Genomic DNA, 18,343 nt, shown 5'->3' with positions numbered 1-18,343 from the left:
AAACAACTAGGATAAAGGAAGAGATAGATGTTATCAAAGATGGTAAGCCAAGTAAGGTGCTAAATTTATACTGAGCTATTAGCCACAGAAAAAAAGGGAAGCCTGTTATGTAAGATGTTTCTTCCTGTCTGATAAAAGGAAAGCAGCAAGTATCGTCTCCTGAACTTAGAGTCAGATATTAGGGTCTGAATTTCTTTGTTCATGTAACAGCTGTGTGACTATGAGCAAAGGACTTACCCTTCAGAGGCTCAGTTTATCTAAATGTAAAATGAAGATAATAATACCAACACTTTTAGGGTTTCTGCAAAGGATAAAAGAAATAATATATGTGAAAGGGCCCTGTGCCCTAAAATAAACTAGATAAATGTAAGTTACAATTGTTTTATTTTTCATTTGGAAAGATATTCTTGGCATTGTATTTGTAGTTTCAGTTTAAAAGGAAAAAATGTCCAACTGAGATAAAAAGTTTTATCTTATCAATTTACACTTTCAGCAATCAAAGAGTACAGTAATCATAGTCAATGACATTAAAAATGTCTAGTACATTGGTTAATAGCTAATGATGGTTCTCAGAAAAATTAATACATGAACACTTAATCATTTGCAACTACAAAAATGCATGTTATCCCTTTAAACACAGAATAGAACTTTTGGAAAAACTATATATAAACAAATAAATATAATTTTTTGACCTCAATTAAAACATTAGATACAAGATATGTGTGTGTATATATAAAATATATGTTTACATATATTATATATGTTATATATTCTTACATATATGGGGATATATGGGATATAAATTCTAACTATATATATATTCTTATATATAAAATATATAATACATTACACAGAAATAAGTTGTTTAATTATCAGCCGTAAAGAGGAAAGAACAATCTTCTGACTGATTCATTCATCATTCAGTCTTTCAATAGACATCTTTTTTTTTTTTTTTTTTTTTTGAGACAGGGTTTGTCATGTCACCCAGGCTGGAGTGTAATGGTACAATCACAGCTCACTGTAGCCTTGACCTCCTGGGCTCAGGTGATTTTCCTACCTCAGCCTCCCAAGTGGCTGCGACCGCAGTCACACACCACCACACCCTGCTAATTTTTTTATTTTTTGTAAAGATGGGGTCTTGTCATGTTGCCCAGGCTGGTCTTGAACTCCTGGGCTCAAGTGATCTTCCTGCTTCAACCTCTCAAAGTGCTGGAATTACAGGCATGAGTCACTGCATCAGGCCTCAATAAGTACCTATTACATACGCAAAACATGCTTAGGGATCTCACACAGACCACATTTAGGTCCAGGTGTAACAACTGGTAAGTGTATGGTTCTGGGGCCGAGAGTAGTTAGCCAAAAACATGGCTCCTGTCCCCACTATGAAGGTAACCTTCTGCTCCAGCCAGGCCAGCCTACATATGCCTTCAGCAGTTCCTCCTGTGCACCTTGGCTCCCCCTCTTCTCTCACTCCCCAGACACTTCTCTTCCTTGACTTCCCAGTTCAGGTGGCGTATCTTCTATCCTTCTACTGATGCTTTCCCTTTCCACATCAGCCTAACAAGAATGACAACAAGATCAACAACAAAAAATGGCAGCTACCATTTACTGAGTACACTTACTGTGGACAAACCCTGAGCTACAATATCATCTCAACTACATAAGAAGAAAACAAAAAGTTTGGAAGATCCAGAAGGTGCCTCTCTCTGAGTGGTGAGATTATAGGTAATGAAAAAAATTCTGTTCTTTCTTCTTTTGTACTTTGCTAAATTTCTACAATGGACATGTAAGATTTTTGAATTTAGAAAATATTTTTTAAGTATAAAAGATATAGATGGCACTAGCATAAAGACAGATATAAAGGTTAATGTAATAGAATCCAGAGTCCAGAAATAAATCCTCACATTTACAGTTAATTAATTTTCAACAAGATTGCAAAAACAATTCAATGGGTACAGTAGTCTTTTCAACAAATGTTTTTGGAATGACTAGATATCCACATGCAAAAGAATGAAGTTGGATTCCTGATACCATACTCAGAAATTAATTCAAATAGATCACAGACCTAAATATGAGTTAAAACTATACAGAAGAAAACCTAAAAGTACATCTTTGTGACCTTGGCTAAGCCTTCTAGATATGACACCAAAAGTACAAGCAGGAAAAGAAAAAATAGATAAAATTGAACTTCATAAAAATTAAAAACCTTTGTATTTCTTCAGACATTATCAAAAAAGTGAAAAGACAACCTGCATGGTGAGAGAAAATATATGCAAACCATTTTTCTAAGAAGAGACTTCTATCCAGAATATATAAAGATCTCTTACAATTCAATGGACAAATTGCAGAGCACGGTGACATGTGCCTGGCTACGTGGTCCTAGCTATGTGGGAGGCTGAGGTGAGAGGACTGCTTGAGCCCAGGAGTCTGAGGCTGCAGTGAGCTATGATCATGCCACTGCACTCTAGCCTAGTCTATAGAGTGAAACCCTGCCTCTAAATAAATAAATAAAGACAACCTAATTTAAAAATGGTCAAAGGGTCTGAATAGATATTTCTCCAAAGAAGATACACAGATGGCCAATAAGTACATGAAGAGTAATGACACTCAACATCATTAGTCATTAGAAAAAATTCAAGTCAAAACCATTTACAACTAGTAGGATGGCTATCATAAAAAACACATAAAATAAGTGTTGGTGAGGATACAGAGTAATGGGAACCTGGTATGATTTGGCTGTGTCCCCACCCAAATCTCATCTTGAATTGTAGCTCCCATAATTCCCATGTGTCATGGGAGGGACCCAGTGGGAGGTAACTGAATCACGGAGCAGGTCTTTCCTGTGCTGTTCTTGTGAGAGTGAGTAAGTATCACAAGATCTGATGTGAGATCAGGTTTATAAAGGGGAGTTCCCCTGCACACGCCCTCTTGCCTGCTGCCATGTAACACAGTGCTTTTGCTTCTACTTTGCCTTCTACCATGACTGTGAGGCCTCCCTAGTCATGTGGATCTGTGAGTCCATTAAACCTCTTTCCTTTATAAATTACCCAGTCATGGCTATATCTTTATTAGCAGCATGAGAACAGACTAATACAGAACCTTTGTACATTAGTAGTGGGAATGTAAAATGGTGTTGCCACTTTAGAAAAACAGTCTGGCAATTCCTCAAATTTAAACAAAGCTACCATATGGCTCAGCAATTCCACTTCTAGATATACACCCCAAAATAATGAAAACTATATCCCCACAAAAACTTGTATCCAAATGTTCATAACAGCATTCTGATAACAGCCAATGGAAACATCCCAAAAGTCTACCAACTCATAAATGGATAAATAACATGTTATATATACATACACATCTTCCAACTGCAAAAAAAAAAATTGGCTATAAAAAGGAATGACTCATACATGCTACAAAATGGATAAACCTTGAGCCTATGCAAAGCAAATGAAGCCAGTTACAGAAGACCACATATTTTATGATTCCATTTGTAAGAAATGTCCAGAACAGGCAAATCTATACAAACAGAAAGTAGGCTGGTAGCTGCCCAGGGATGGGGAGCTTGAGGGAATAAGGAATGACTACTAGTGGGTACAGGGTTTCTTTTGGGGGCAATGAAAATGTTCTGTAATTGACCGTGGTGATAGTTGCACAATTTGGTGAATATATTAAAAGCCACTGAACTATATACTTATTATTATTATTATTATTTTTTTTGGAGACACAGTCTTGTTCTTTTGCCCAGGCTGGAGTGCAGTGGCATGGCTCATGCAACCTCCGCCTCCTGGTTTCATGCCACTCCACTCCTGCCTCAGCCTGGGATTACAGGCGCCTGCAACCCTGCCCGGCTAATTTTTGTATTTTTTTAGTAGAGACAGGGTTTTACCAGGTTGGCCAGGCTGGTCTCGAACTCCTGACCTCAAGTGATCTGCCCACCTCGGCCTCCCAAAGTGCTGAGATTACAGGTGTGAGCCACAACGCCTGGCCTGAATTGTACAATTTAAATGGGTCAATTGTATGGTATATGAAATATATTTCAGTGAAGTTATTTTTTTTAAATTTAGTACTTTTTATAAAGAGCTTCCACCATATTATTGGCAAATTTTGTATGCAGTAGTTGGGAAAGGCATTATGACTATTAAAACATCCTTGGAATTTGTATTTTTGATTCCAAGAATTATGAAAATAAAAGCATATTTTCTTCTCATGTGTCACATACATTTGGCTGCATGTTAAAGAAATATACATGAATTTAAGCTGCTGGGTATGAGCTGGCATTGATCCCTTCTAAATAGCTGTGCACTGTGGGCCCCAGGAGTAAAGATTTACAGAAGGACCACGTCCTTGGCAGAACGTGGGTTCCCAGCTGTTTTGGATGGAGAAGCTACTTTTACTTTCTATGAAGTCTTAACTTGAAGGGGAAGAGAAGTAATAGGGTAAAACGAAGGGAGTCATGAAATCTCCAGGTTCTAATTTTAGCTCTTCTACTTAACTCACTGTCTCAGGGGGCTCATCTGTAAAATGCAGATAATTGTCTATGCCCTGTCTAACTCATAGAATTGTAAGAAGGCCCAAATTAAAAAGAAAAACAAACAATGTTAGTAGGACAAAACTGGATTTGGTTTTGAATTGCTTGCCATTTAATAGCTTTGTCATCCCTAGGAAATTAGCCTAACAGTAGCTCAATCCCTTATCTCTAAAGATAGACTTGGTCAACATACTTCATAGAGTATGAAGTGAGCTACACAAAAATACACACTCCAAAGCCATTACATTCTATACATATGTAAATCGTCATTATTATTTGTTCAATATACCCTCAAAGTATTACTCTTAAATATTGAGCTTTCAGAAAAGGAGAGAAGAGGCCTGGCTTACAAAAGCAACAGGGAAGAATCCACTGATAGCTGCTAGCCTTCTGACTTGTACTACATATCATTCCTGGAATGCAAATTGGTAGGTCTCTCATACTATGTTTCCACATTTGGGGAAATGATACATGTGTATTGGAGCAATTGAAGAGTTTCATAGAAAATCTGGAAGGCCACATTCTCTAAGACAGTGGTTCTCAAAAGTTTAGTCTAAAGTTTGAAGTCAGGTAGCGTGATGCCTCCAGCTTTGTTCTTTTGGCTTAGGATTGTCTTGGCAATGCAGGGTGTTTTTTGGTTCCATATGAACTTTAAAGCAGTTTTTTCCAATTCTGTGAAGAAAGTCATTGGTAGTTTAATGGGGATGGCATTGAATCTATAAACTACCTTGGGCAGTATGGCCATTTTCACGATATTGATTCTTCCTATCCATGAGCATGGTATGTTCTTCCATTTGTTTGTGTTCCTCTTTTATTTCACTGAGCAGTGGTTTGTAGTTCTCTTTGAAGAGGTCCTTCACATTCCTTGTAAGTTGGATTCCTAGGTATTTGATTCTCTTTGAAGCTATTGTGAATGGGAGTTCATTCATGATTTGGCTCTCTGTTTGTCTGTTACTGGTGTATAAGAATGCCTGTGATTTTTGCACATTGATTTTGTATCCTGAGACTTTGCTGAAGTTGCTTATCAGCTTAAGGAGATTTTGGGCTGAGACAATGGGGTTTTCTAAATATACAATCATGTCATCTGCAAACAGGGACAATTTGACTTCTTCTTTTCCTAACTGAATACTCTTTCTTTCTTTCTCTTGCCTGATTGCCCTAGCCAGAACTTCCAACACTATGTTGAATAGGAGTGGTGAGAGAGGGCATCCCTGTCTTGTGCGTGTTTTCAAAGGGAATGCTTCCAGTTATTGCCAATTCAGTATGATATTGGCTGTGGGTTTGTCATAAATAGCTCTTATTCTTTTGAGATACGTTCCATCAATACCAAATTTATTGAGAGTTTTTAGCATGAAGGGCTGTTGAATTTTGTCAAAGGCCTTTTCTGCATCTAGTGAGATAACCATGTGGTTTTTGTCTTTGGTTCTGTTTTCTTTTTTTTTTTTTTTTTTTTTTTTTGAGACGGAGTCTCACTCTGTCTCCCAGGCTGGAGTGCAGTGGCCCGATCAGGCTCACTGCAAGCTCTGCCTCCCGGGTTCACGCCATTCTCCTGCCTCAGCCTCCCAAGTAGCTGGGACTACAGGCGCCCGCCACCATGCCTGGTTAATGTTTTGTATTTTTAGTAGAGACGGGGTTTCACTGTGTTAGCCAGGATGGTCTCGATCTCCTGACCTTGTGATCCACCCGCCTCGGCCTCCCAAAGTGCTGGGATTACAGGCGTGAGCCACCGTGCCCAGCCATTAAGGACATTCTTAATTGAACCCTGTTTTAAATATATATATAAACTATGAGTACACAGTCTTACAGAAGACAAATACTGCTAGCCGAGTTTAGTTTCTCTGCCTTGATTTGTTCTAAGTGGCCAGCAGTTTTACCCACCATCATGTAAATGTCAACACAGTGAAACAGGCAAAAATGTCTTAGTATTATTATGAAAATACTTCCACCCTCCCAGACCTACTGAGGGCGTTGGGGATCCCCAAGGAACCAGGGACTGATTACACCGCTGATCTAGGAGAAAAAGGAATCTGTCACTTAAATTCTGTACAGTTGGCACACTCATGTGAAACTACTCAGAAAGTCTACTAAAGGCTCAGTACCAACAATCTGGAAGAAAATTATTTAGTTTCGGCCGGGCGCAGTGGCTCAAGCCTGTAATCCCAGCACTTTGGGAGGCCGAGACGGGCGGATCACAAGGTCAGGAGATTGAGACCATCCTGGCTAACCCGGTGAAACCCCGTCTCTACTAAAAAATACAAAAAACTAGCCGGGCGAGGTGGCGGGCGCCTGTAGTCCCAGCTACTCTGGAGGCTGAGGCAGAAGAATGGCGTGAACCCGGGAGGCGGAGCTTGCAGTGAGCTGAAATCCGGCCACTGCACTCCAGCCTGGGTGACAGAGCGAGACTCCGTCTCAAAAAAAAAAAAAAAAAAGAAAGAAAATTATTTAGTTTCAGTATAGCTCTCTTCACTTTATCCAAAAGTTAAACTAATTCAGTGCCTGTACAGATGGTCAATTCATCTTCACATCAAAGATATATTCACAGTATGGTGGGAGTTGTGGTGAGAACTACACATTTACATCATACCTATCAAAAGTCTTCCTTTTATAAGATAAATAAAGAGCTGGACTTTTTCCCTGTTCTCTTCCTTACCCAGAACCCACCATCCTTCATGCATTTGAAAAAGGTAATTTGGGACAAGTGGCAAGAGCAAAGGCTCACTCTCATCAGCATAAATATGTCTTGATACCTGCCATCTTCAGAAACAAAGCAAACAAACCATTCCAGATTCCCACAAAACAAACCAATTAAAAGAAAAAAAAAACAAAAAGAAACTTCCCTTAATCCCACAGTCATCTCCAGTGATAAACCCATAACTCGACATACTGATTACTTCTTCTATTCAGAAATTTACTCCTCTTAGTTCCCAAATCACTACTCTCTCTCCATTTTCTCCCTACCTCACTGTCCATTCCTCTCAGTTTTTGCTGGTTCTTCCTCCGCTACTCAACTTCTAAATGTAATTTCCCAGGGCTAAATCCCACTGTAGGTGTGTGTCTGTATCTGTCTCCCTCTCTTCTCAACTCTGCGTTCTCTCCCTGGGTAATCTCATCTAGTTCCCTGGATTGAAATACCATCTTTATGTTGATGAGTCCCAAATTTCTATACCTTGTACTGACCTCCAATCCTGAGCTCCAGACTTATATATCCTGTTGTCTACTTGGATTTCTAATAGGTAACTCAAACTTAACATTTGCAAAGAAGATCTTTTGGTTGCCCCGCTCCCATCTCCTGGATCCTTCCCCATCTCAATAAATGGCATTATCATCCAAGGAGTTGCTCATACACAAAACCTAGGAGTCATTCTTGATGTTCCTTTTTTCCTCATCTCCCACATTCAGTCCACTAGTTCATGTCCCATAATATATTTCAAATCTGCTCACTTCTCTCCATCTCTACCCCTACCATCCTGATCCAAACCACCATCACCCCTAATCTGGTCTTCTGAAGTAGCCTTCTAACTGGTAACTCTGCTTCAACTCTAGTTCCCTGCAATCCATTAAAGTAGCTAGAATGTGGAGGTGGGTGGGTGGAGCCAAAAAAAGTAGTAGCTAGAATGATCTTTGGGAGAAAACAAATCAAATCATGCCACTTTCCTGCTTACATCATTCACTCAATGGTTTCCCTTTGTATTTAAAATAATTTAGGAAACTGCTGTGGTCTCTGAGGTTTTATATGCTATGCTGCCTGGCTACCTCTGCCCCTCAATTACTACAATCCTGCCACAACATCAGCCCTCCATCTGTTACCTCAACATAGCTCTTTCCTACCTCAGGGCCTTTGCCCTTGCTATTCCCATCACCTTCAGGAACTTTCTGTTCCCTAGCTGGTTGCATGGCTGGTTGCTTGTCATCATTCATGTCTAAGCTCAACAGTCACTTCCTCAATAAGGCTTATTTGACAATTTAATCTAAAGTAGGTCCTTTTCCAGTTATTTTCTATTATATCACCTAATTAATTTCCATCACAGCACTTATCGCAATCTAAAATGACTTTCTCTGTTTATTGTATGTCTCTTCCCATCAGGTTACAAGCTTCATGAGGCAGGGATCTTTCTTTTTCTTTTATTAAAACAGCTTTATTGAGATATGATTCATATAACATACAACTCACCCATTTAAAGTGTACAGTTCAAATTTGCCATTTAAACCATTTTTAAGTGTAAAATTCAGTGGCATTAATTACATACACAACGTTATATAACTGTTGTCACCATCTGTTTCCAAAACTTTTTCATCACCCCAACAGAAACTTTGTAATCATTAAGCAATAGCTCTCCTATTCCCCCAGCCGTCTAATGTGGCTTTCTGACTCCATGAGTTTGCTTTTTGGAGATACTTATATAAATGGAATGCTACAATATTTGTTCTTTTGGTCTAGCATATTAGCAAGGCAGGGATCAGGGATCTTGTGTATCTTATTCACTGCTCTACCTACTGCAACCTAACTCAGTGTACACAGCACACAGTAAGTGCTCAACAAATACTGTTGAATAAACTAATGAATTTTAAGCAAGTCACCTAACTTTAAAAAATTTTATATTGTATCTAAGGGATACAACATGTTTTAAGGTATATATGATGTTTTGATATACATATACATAGTGAAATGATTACAGCAGTCAAACAAATTAACATATTCATGGGTGTGTGTGATAAAAACTGCAGAAATCTACCCTCTTGACAAATTTTCAGTACATGATACACTATTACTATAATCCTCATTCTGTATATTACATCTCCAGACTTATGCAGCCTATCTAACTGCAAATTTGCATACCCTTTAGCCTGCTTCTTCGTATTTCCTTCCCTCCCTCCCACTGAATCACCATCCTACTCTCTGTTACTAGTTATTCAACCTTTACATTTAAGATTCTGCATACGATTGAGATCACACAGTCTTTGTCTTTCGGTGTCTGGCTTATTTCACTTAGTATAATGTCCTCCAGGTTCATCTGTGTTGTTACAAATGGCAGTATATCCTTTTCAGAGGCTGAATAATATTCCATTTCTGTGTGTGTGCATGTGTGTGTGTATCACAATTTTTAAAATTCATTAAAGTCACTTAACTTTTCTAAGTCTTAGTTTCTTGTGTGATGGTGCTATATCACCATTCATTATTAATTTCTTTAGAATTTATAATGTTTCTGGCATTGTGCTTGCTAATGGAAATATGATATGCAAAATAGTTTTTGTCTCCATTCTCAAAAAACATTTGCTTCCTTTTCTATCTGGGAATGTCGTCTTCTTTGATTTGGTGCACTTTTAGGATGGAAATATACAGAACAGTGAAGTTTACAGAAGTAAGGGGATCTCTGCCACACCTATCAAATCATGTGATATGAAACTGGAGGGACAAATGTCAAAAGCCAAGCTGTCCTCAAATCCATTTAATAGTATCTGCCCTTTTTACTTTGCAGGGTGATGATAGGGATCATGTGAATGTACTTTACAAACTATAAGGCATGTACTTTACAAACTATAAGGCTCTCCACAAATGTAAGATAAAAGTATTACAATTTTCGTTTTACATGTAATTTTTATGCTCTGAGAATTAAAAGCAAATTTCTGTTCTCTACACAAATTCTAATATAATGTACTCATGAACTAACTGAAATTATGGCAGGATCTGGTTTTTAAAGTCAACGTCAATTATACTGCACCTGAATTTTGACAGGCCCATTCCTATAGCGTTACATGGTAGCCAACAAGGAAGGCTATTTCCAACTGAAGAGGCTGGCATTTGACAAATATTAATAAATGGTGCTGAAAACGAGGCATTTTGCTTCACTCACTCTTAGTACTTAATCCAGCACACACACACACACCTTCAGACAGCAGTGACATGAAGAGCGCAAGCAGGCCTTACTAGCGCTCTCAGCTCTTCAAACAACACTTGAGGATTTCTACTTGAAGGCCTGTCTCTCTAAGCTTGTGCTTTCAAAACTTGGGCTGGACTGATCCCAAATACTGAAGTAACAAATATTACTAAATTCTGTCATTTCCTCTACCAAAAAAGTGATTTTACTACGACTTCTGGTTGTGATGAAAGGTCCTATTGACTATTCAAATCCTCAACCAAGTTATGGATGCAGTATTAAATGACTTCACTCCTTTTTCTCTGGCACTTTAACACATGCCAATGCTTTCATCCACCTCCACTAATGTGGCTTATAAATTACTGAGGTGAGGCCATTTTAATAGTATGATTTGTTCACATCTTGAGAGATGGGGTACATATGAGACTGGCTGAGAAGACAAACTCCCCTTTGACAACATGTATTAGTCTACATGTCTATAAAAACAAACCTTCAAAAGCTGGAAATATCTGATTGCTATAATGCTTGGTTAGGAGCCATAACAATTAATGGTTCTTTCATTTGTTACAAATCGAAATGTGAAAAAGTGATGGGAGTAAGGTCCAAGACAAAATGGAAGCTTCCCCGAGAAACAGCGAGAGACAGAACAGACAGAGCTGAGGCAAAAAAACTGAAAGGTCACAACTGTTCTAAAAGTTTCTAACTGCTTAAAGAGCTTCCTGAAAACATTTTGAAATATAAAAAAGCCAGTTTTTAAGAAGTTTACTGTACCCTCCTTTTAAAACTACCTCTAGTGTGATTCAAAAAAGAAAACCCAGACAGGAAGATACTTGCTTGCTCCCCTATGGATTCAGAGTAGTTAACCTATTGATTGTTCTCTCTCTCTCTCTCTCTCAATTTTCAAAGAGCATATATAAAGTTGGAGAGGATACACAATTACTACAAGCAATCCATTTCTTAGATGAGTAAAACTAGGTCAGCATACTTGTGGCCTTGGTTCGGTTAATAATAAACTCAGAGGCCTCTTGGGAAGTGGGGACCAAACAGGTCCGAGAGTTGAGAGTCTGATGAAGAGGGCTGACTTTGCTAAGTTTTCCCCTGCACATCGCCTCCATCTTGGTCTTGCTCTCAAAGCAAGCTGTGGTATTCTTAGCAACACTTTATATCATCCTTTGTCATACCATCCTTTGGGGCCCTTGAGAAGAAAGAAGTGTGTTTGTGCATATGTGTGGATGTCTATACACATATGCATATTGTGTGTATGTTTGAAGTTGGGATATATGGAGAAATATAGGCATTTCAGCAGGATTAAGTTTCACCAGGAAGCTTACAACAGCCTTCTGACCTTAGGACCTATGTGCCTAGAGCAAGACAGAGAAAATAGGGCAAGAAGAGATGTTCTGAACTCAAATCAGAACTTAGTTCTACTAAATGATGCCAATTTTACTCTCAAACTCTGGATCCTGTAGTATCTACGTGCTCTTTCCACCACGGCTGACATCGCTGATCGCTGGAGGGGCTCTCTAATTTACTTCTTCCTTAGTGCAGTCTTAGTCTGTGCACTTTGTTTTTGTTTTTTTTTTTTTGTTTTTTGTTTTTTTTGGAGACAGAGTCTTGCTCTGTCACCCAGGCTGGAAGTGCAATGGCACGATCTCAGCTCACTGCAACTTCTGCCTCCCGGGTTCAAGAGATTCTCACGCCTCAGCCTCCTGAGTAGCTGGGATTATAGGCACATGTCACCACACCTGGCTAATTTTTGTATTTTTTAGTAGAGATGGGGTTTTGCCATGTTGCCCAGGCTGGTCTCCATCTCCTGGCCACAGGCGATCCACCCACCTCGGCCTCCCAAAGTACTGGGATTACAGGCATGAGGCACCACACCTGGCCTCAGTCTGAGCACTTCTGACCAGTTCTGTTTAAGCATTGCCTTTTCCAAGGTATGACAGAACTGTGATCAGCAGAGGGGGAGCTAGGCAGCCTTGGAATGAAAGCCCTGATTCTTTGACTGAAATACCTGTCTGCCAAAAATGGAGAGTGGGCAAGTATCAGTTGTGGGAAGAACAGCACATGGAAAGGTAAGTCATGGGCCAGAGACTGTCAGAGGGCTGCTTTCCTGGAGCTGGAGTGGAAGTAACAGTAACAGCAGTATGGTTGAGAGGACAATGAGTGTGAAGGGTGAAGCAAACGATAAATTGAGGAATGCAATCCAGAAATCTGACCCAATTTCAGAAAAGGACAACAATCTTAATAAAAAACAAATTAAAACAATCCCCACCATTAAACTGAGGTTGGTTGAGGGGAAGAGTGGCAGATGATACTACATAGAGTAATAATTCTAGACTGATTAGAAATGAGTAAGGGAATGTTCAGCAAGTCTTTAGATTCATGTGGATAAACACAGGCTCATAAAAACAAAAGCATCGCAAATCTTATTACTTCTGTTAAACCAAAAGATCTGAGGATATAGCTCACAACGTCTTTAAATAACAGCCAAATTGTGGACACTCATCCATGTGATATTCCAATTGGAAGGATGTCCAATGAAAACAAAACAAAACACTCGTTATTTATAAAAATAAACAGGCCGGGCGCGGTGGCTCATGCCTGTAATCCCAACACTTTGGGAGGCCGGGGTGGGCAGATCACAAGGTCAGGATATTGAGACCAGCCTGGACAACATGGTGAAACCCCATCTCTACTAAAAATACAAAAAATTAGCCAGGCGTGGTGGCGGGCGCCTGTAGTCCCAGCTACTTGGGAGGCTGAGGCAGAAGAATCGCTTGAACCTGGGAGGTGGAGGTTGCAGTGAGCCAAGATCATGCCACTGCACTACAGCTTGGACGACAGAGCAAGACTCTGACTCAAAAACAGAAACAAAAACAAATCAAAAACAAAGGAAGTTAGTCTTCCTTTATAATAAGAAAACTTATGGAATGCCTACATCTTGAAGTAGGGCCAGAAGTGCTAAAGAAATGCTACATATTTCTTTCAAGAAAACACAAACCTAGGCATCTGATAGTCTTACTATGGCATACGGAAAGACATTATTTAGGTGGGATCCTAACTGACGTGATGTTGAGAGTGCCACAAACATCCAAGACAGACTGGAAAGGCCATGTGCTTGGTCTTTTCCTTTGGGCCCTGAATAACAAAGTGAAGATACCATGAAGTACTTGCATAGGCACTGAACTTTTACTCCAGAAACAACAATGCAAACTGAGTCCCTAGAAATAGCCTAAGAAAAGAAAATTACAATTGGTCAAGCTGCAGAGGCAAGAGATGATGAAGCCCACACATCGAAGTGTAGTCTACCAGCAAGTAAAAACACAGAAAGAGATTCAGAGTTTAGTAAGAGATTCCAATTTGTATTCATTGCTTCCCTGTAGTCACTTTAAGGGCACAGAAAAAAAATGTGGTCAAAAGAAGAACTGTGTATTACTAATGTAACTGGTTAAATAAAAGGGTCAACTGCAGTGCATGTTTATAAAGAAAAAGGGCTAGCAATCTAAGGAAAGAGGCTATGCATGGAAGTAGGAGATAAGTGAAGAACAGAGACTTACCTGGGCTATATTTTTGTTCAGAAGATAGACACCATAATCAAATTGCAACTTCTCCCCTCCTTTTGGATACAGTGGAAACCTAAGAAAGGTAAAGAAGGATCAGATATTTTCCAAAGCTGAGTAAATACAACCTCCAAGTTGTCGACAGAGGCTAAAATTTCTTAGATACAGTATAAACACCTGAACTGGACTAAGTCACCTAGTTATAGTCATTGCAATCTACTGACATCTTCATAATATTAATTAAGTCAGAATAACAGCTGCTTTCTTTCAAAAAAAGAAGTGAATAGGTCACAGAACAAGGAACTAATGTTTAAGAAAGTGACCAATCCACTCCAAGGAGTTGAGGACACTGGTTCCTATTTACATATCATAAACTTGCCACCTTAGCTAAGATTAAGATCCCAGAAATTTTTCCCTCTAATATCTTGGACCTGACATCTCAACTTCTACTAAATGGGAGAGGAAGATTAGGAAAGAAAAAAAAAATCAGACTTAGAAGCAATATATAAGATTTCTGTGTCTTTTTATTCTTTTTTTTTTTGAGATGGAGTCTTTGCTCTGTCACCCAGGCTAGCTCTGTTATCCAGGCTGGAGTGCAGTGGCCGGATCTCAGTTCACTGCAAGCTCCGCCTCCCGGGTTCATGTCATTCTCCTGCCTCAGCCTCCCGAGTAGCTGGGACTATAGGCGCCCGCTACCCTGCCCGGCTAATTTTTTGTATTTTTAGTAGAGATGGGGTTTCACCGTGTTAGCCAGGATGGTCTCGATCTCCTGACCTTGTGATCCGCCCGTCTCGGCCTCCCAAAGTGCTGGGATTACAGGCGTGAGCCACCGCGCCCAGCAAGATTTCTGTTTCTTTTAAGGTGACCAGTGAAATCAACAGTGCCAATATGAGCCAAAATTCATTAAAATATTCACTCATATTTACAGGGATGGCTATTTGAATGCAACTTCTCTAAGGCAATGTGCTCGAGCCACAAGCCTCTCATACAGGACTTTCCATGTTAACCTGCCACACTGGAGCAACAAAGGCATGCGATCTGGATCTTCATAAAGATAATGAGTTATTTTAGAGAGTAACTCCCCTCACTATTCCCCTTCTTTATACTTGCAAATGAAGAAGGTTAGAGCACACCTATAGTCTAGTCATTGTTTTCTGATTCTCAAGATCAAGCAAAAGTTTTAGCATCTGATACAGATTTCTTTACAAACAGATCAATAACTATTTAGGGTCAAGAAGAAAACTTCATCTTCCTTCTGCGATATACAATTATTCTCAAGAATAAAATAATCTTATTGAAATGAATGGCAGGTGACAATTACTAGTCTTAATTTCAATTGTCTTTTAATTGTCTGAGGAAAAGATACATTCCATAAAGCCTAAAGGACATTATTTTCTAGAGGAAATAAAATAAAGGAAATAGAATTTAAGGGCTTTATATTAAATTCTCAGGAGTTGCTGGCTATATAGTATCCAAAGGCAAATTTGTTACACTATAAAATTCTAAGCGCTGGGGAGTGAGCAAGGTCATGAACTGTATTTATTCTCTACTAAAGGAACACTAAATGCTTCACACACCCATTAAGAAGACAGAGCTTTATATTTAATTGAAACAGTAAAAAATAAACTAGGACATGTGGTTTGGCCTCAAATTGAGATGCATAAAAATGGCAGCATAGCAAATTCAGGATAAGCAAAGTGCAACACCAGGTTTTTGCAAGATGTCTGGGAATCATTCAAATTCAGATGGGGTAGCCTGCAAAGAAACAACATATTTGCAAATACCCAACAGGGGCACTTTAGAGAAAATCTACTACAGTCCTAAACCTCTTTGCTGTCTAGCCGTTATTCTATAAGCTTCAGATGTAGACTATCTGAACAGCTCTCCAAACCCATAGCTATCTCCATTTTCAAGGTATATATCTAGAAACTGTTTCGTATGTTGGAAGAGTAAATTGAGATCAGCATACGTTGAAAACCAAGCTTCAACATTCCTAAAAAATTGATTTCACAACATTTGACTTTATTATGACTTCAGTGGGACTTATTTATACAAAAAGCCACAAGGTATGGTTCAAATAAGGCAATGCAAAGACAGATCAAATATTAAGACAGAATTTACATTTTATATTGCTTTCAAATTCTTAGGTCACTTGAAGTTGAAGAGTAAAATAGCTTATAACTATCATGCATTCATCTTACTTTGCAAAAGTACATGGATTTATAGATCTATCAATCTTGAAAAACACCCATTTTAAAGGGCAAAACCTATTATCAGAACATAAGATACAAATCTTATATTGGAGAATTACGTTAGCAAGCTATAGAAGCTTTAGATAAGAATGTGGCCATTAAAGTACAACCAGAAGTAGGTCCATAACATCGCAAAGGGGACTCATTAAAGGAATATTACATTAAATAACTGAAGGATGAACCATGTATTTCCTATGAAGATTCAATGCAATTTATTATTATATTCAATTAAAATGGCTAATATTATTTTCAAATTAAATTAAATTTCCACATAGAAAATTCACTGACTCTACTGTCTTCACATGGCCTTAACTGAACCATACCTTGTGACTCTTTCTATAAATAGAAAAATCAAGGAATTAGAAAGCAATAAATAAGATTACATGTGTGACAGAATTCCATCTGAACCTTACTGTCACTGTAACTAACACCAGCTGGTGAAGAGGTTAGTGGGGAGAACTGCAGACCTCCAATCTTAATTATCAGAGCCCACCTTTATCTACTGTAAATACTCATATCATTGTGAACTATCAAATTGGCTTAGGTCAGTTTGCAACCCTTTCTTTTTCCAGTCTGTCTCAGATTGTAAATTTACACTCACTGTGTGATTACTTGGTTAATGTGTGTCTCCCTTATGATACTGTAGGCTCCAAGAGGGCAGAAACCGATTTTATTTTGTTCCTCTTTGCCTCTCTGTGAAGTGTCTAAGCACTGCTACTAGCAGAACTCAATAAACATTTGTTGAATTTTTTTAAAAAAGATTATTTGTGAAAACGATTTGGAACTCTTTAGTACGGAACAATTTCAGTATGAGTTAAGAATTACGCGATGACTACCAAAAAAGCTACTGTGATCCCAGGCTGTGGTAACAGAAGAGGAGCAGCTCAGCTGGGGAACGTGATAGTGATTACTACTTTGCACTAGGTTAGACTGTACTGAGAGACCTATGTTCAGTTCTGGGAGTGAAAGTATTTTACAAACAGACAGAAGAACACTTGTATCCTTACTTAAAGGTTACGTTTCTAGAGAACGTTTATAACAATCTCATTTGACTATAAAAAGCATGCAGTGAAATATGAAGCAGTCAGTATTATTGTTATTTAAAATAAATTGATTTGCCTTGGTCCCCCAAGTAGTAAGTGGAAGAGACATGGCCTCAGTATTAGGTCTTCAATAATAAATTCAGTATTCTCTCTATTGCCTCTGAATGCTTTAGAGAAGCAAACCCAGGATGATTAGGGGAACAGGAGTCAGTATTGAGAGAAATTGTTGAAGGAACCAAAGGTGTTTGTCCTGGAGGATACAAGTCTCAGGGAAAACAAATGAAGGACTTTCAGAGAGAAAAATAATTCATTTTTTTTTCTGCATGGCTTCAAGCAGGGAGAACCAAAGCGAATTCTATAATTCTGAATACGTGAAACTAAACATACTGAATATAATTTCATTTTTTCCTTCGGGAACCAAGAAAGATTTGAGACTCTAATGCCAAAGAGTCATCATGACAGGTAGCAGCTAAGGTTGCAAAGTAGACCGACTGAAATTTGGAAAGTGAAGTACCAAAACAAGAAATTCATATGCACAGGCTGAGCCTGAGCAGGATTTTTCTTTTTTACTAATTTTTATATACATATATATGTGTGTGTGTGTGTGTGTGTGTGTGTACACACACATATATGTAAATATATGTGTATATATACATATATACACACACGTAAATTTATATACATAAATATACAGACATATATATGTAAATATGTTTGTGTATATATAATATATATATACACCTAGAGACGTTAACTCATGAAAAATATATCACACACAACTTGAAAAAAACTGTGACAAGAAACTGATTTTCAAACTTTAAATATTTATAAAAGATACAACTATTATAAACACTACCCTCTCCCCACCAACTCAGACATTTTTACAAAGGACTCCAAGCTGCTGATAGTTTCTTGCCTTCACCTTCAGAGCCTCACATCCAGATTGAGTTCTTTGATGGCAACTGGGGATGAGGACATGGCTATAGTTAATTCAAATTTTTAAATCATACATATTACTTCTGCCATTAGTATTTATACAAAATGTGACAACATGGACTCAATATATTCTGAGGCCATG

The 18,343-nt window shown here is 38.5% G+C and overlaps 1 protein-coding gene across 9 annotated transcripts in view; it reads right to left on the bottom strand.

Annotated features, from left to right (window-relative positions):
* Positions 1-18,343, bottom strand: part of UVRAG (UV radiation resistance associated) — a 331,075-nt gene that overhangs the window by 64,633 nt on the left and 248,099 nt on the right. For 8 of the 9 annotated variants that reach the window (XR_012423532.1, XR_012423530.1, XR_012423531.1 and 5 more), the window contains one exon: positions 13,968-14,046. Coding sequence is in view for 6 of the 9 variants with exons in the window: in XM_065528736.2 (XP_065384808.1) it covers positions 13,968-14,046 (79 nt within the window). In the remaining 3 variants the exon portion in view is untranslated. Of the gene's footprint in view, positions 1-940; positions 1,558-13,967; positions 14,047-18,343 lie in introns of those variants that run through there. The other variant, XM_065528739.2, reaches the window with a different exon arrangement.

This window comes from Macaca fascicularis, chromosome 14 (genome assembly GCF_037993035.2).
Source record: "Macaca fascicularis isolate 582-1 chromosome 14, T2T-MFA8v1.1".
Taxonomy (NCBI): Eukaryota; Metazoa; Chordata; class Mammalia; order Primates; family Cercopithecidae; genus Macaca; species Macaca fascicularis.
This window is presented reverse-complemented; position numbering and strand designations above follow the sequence as displayed.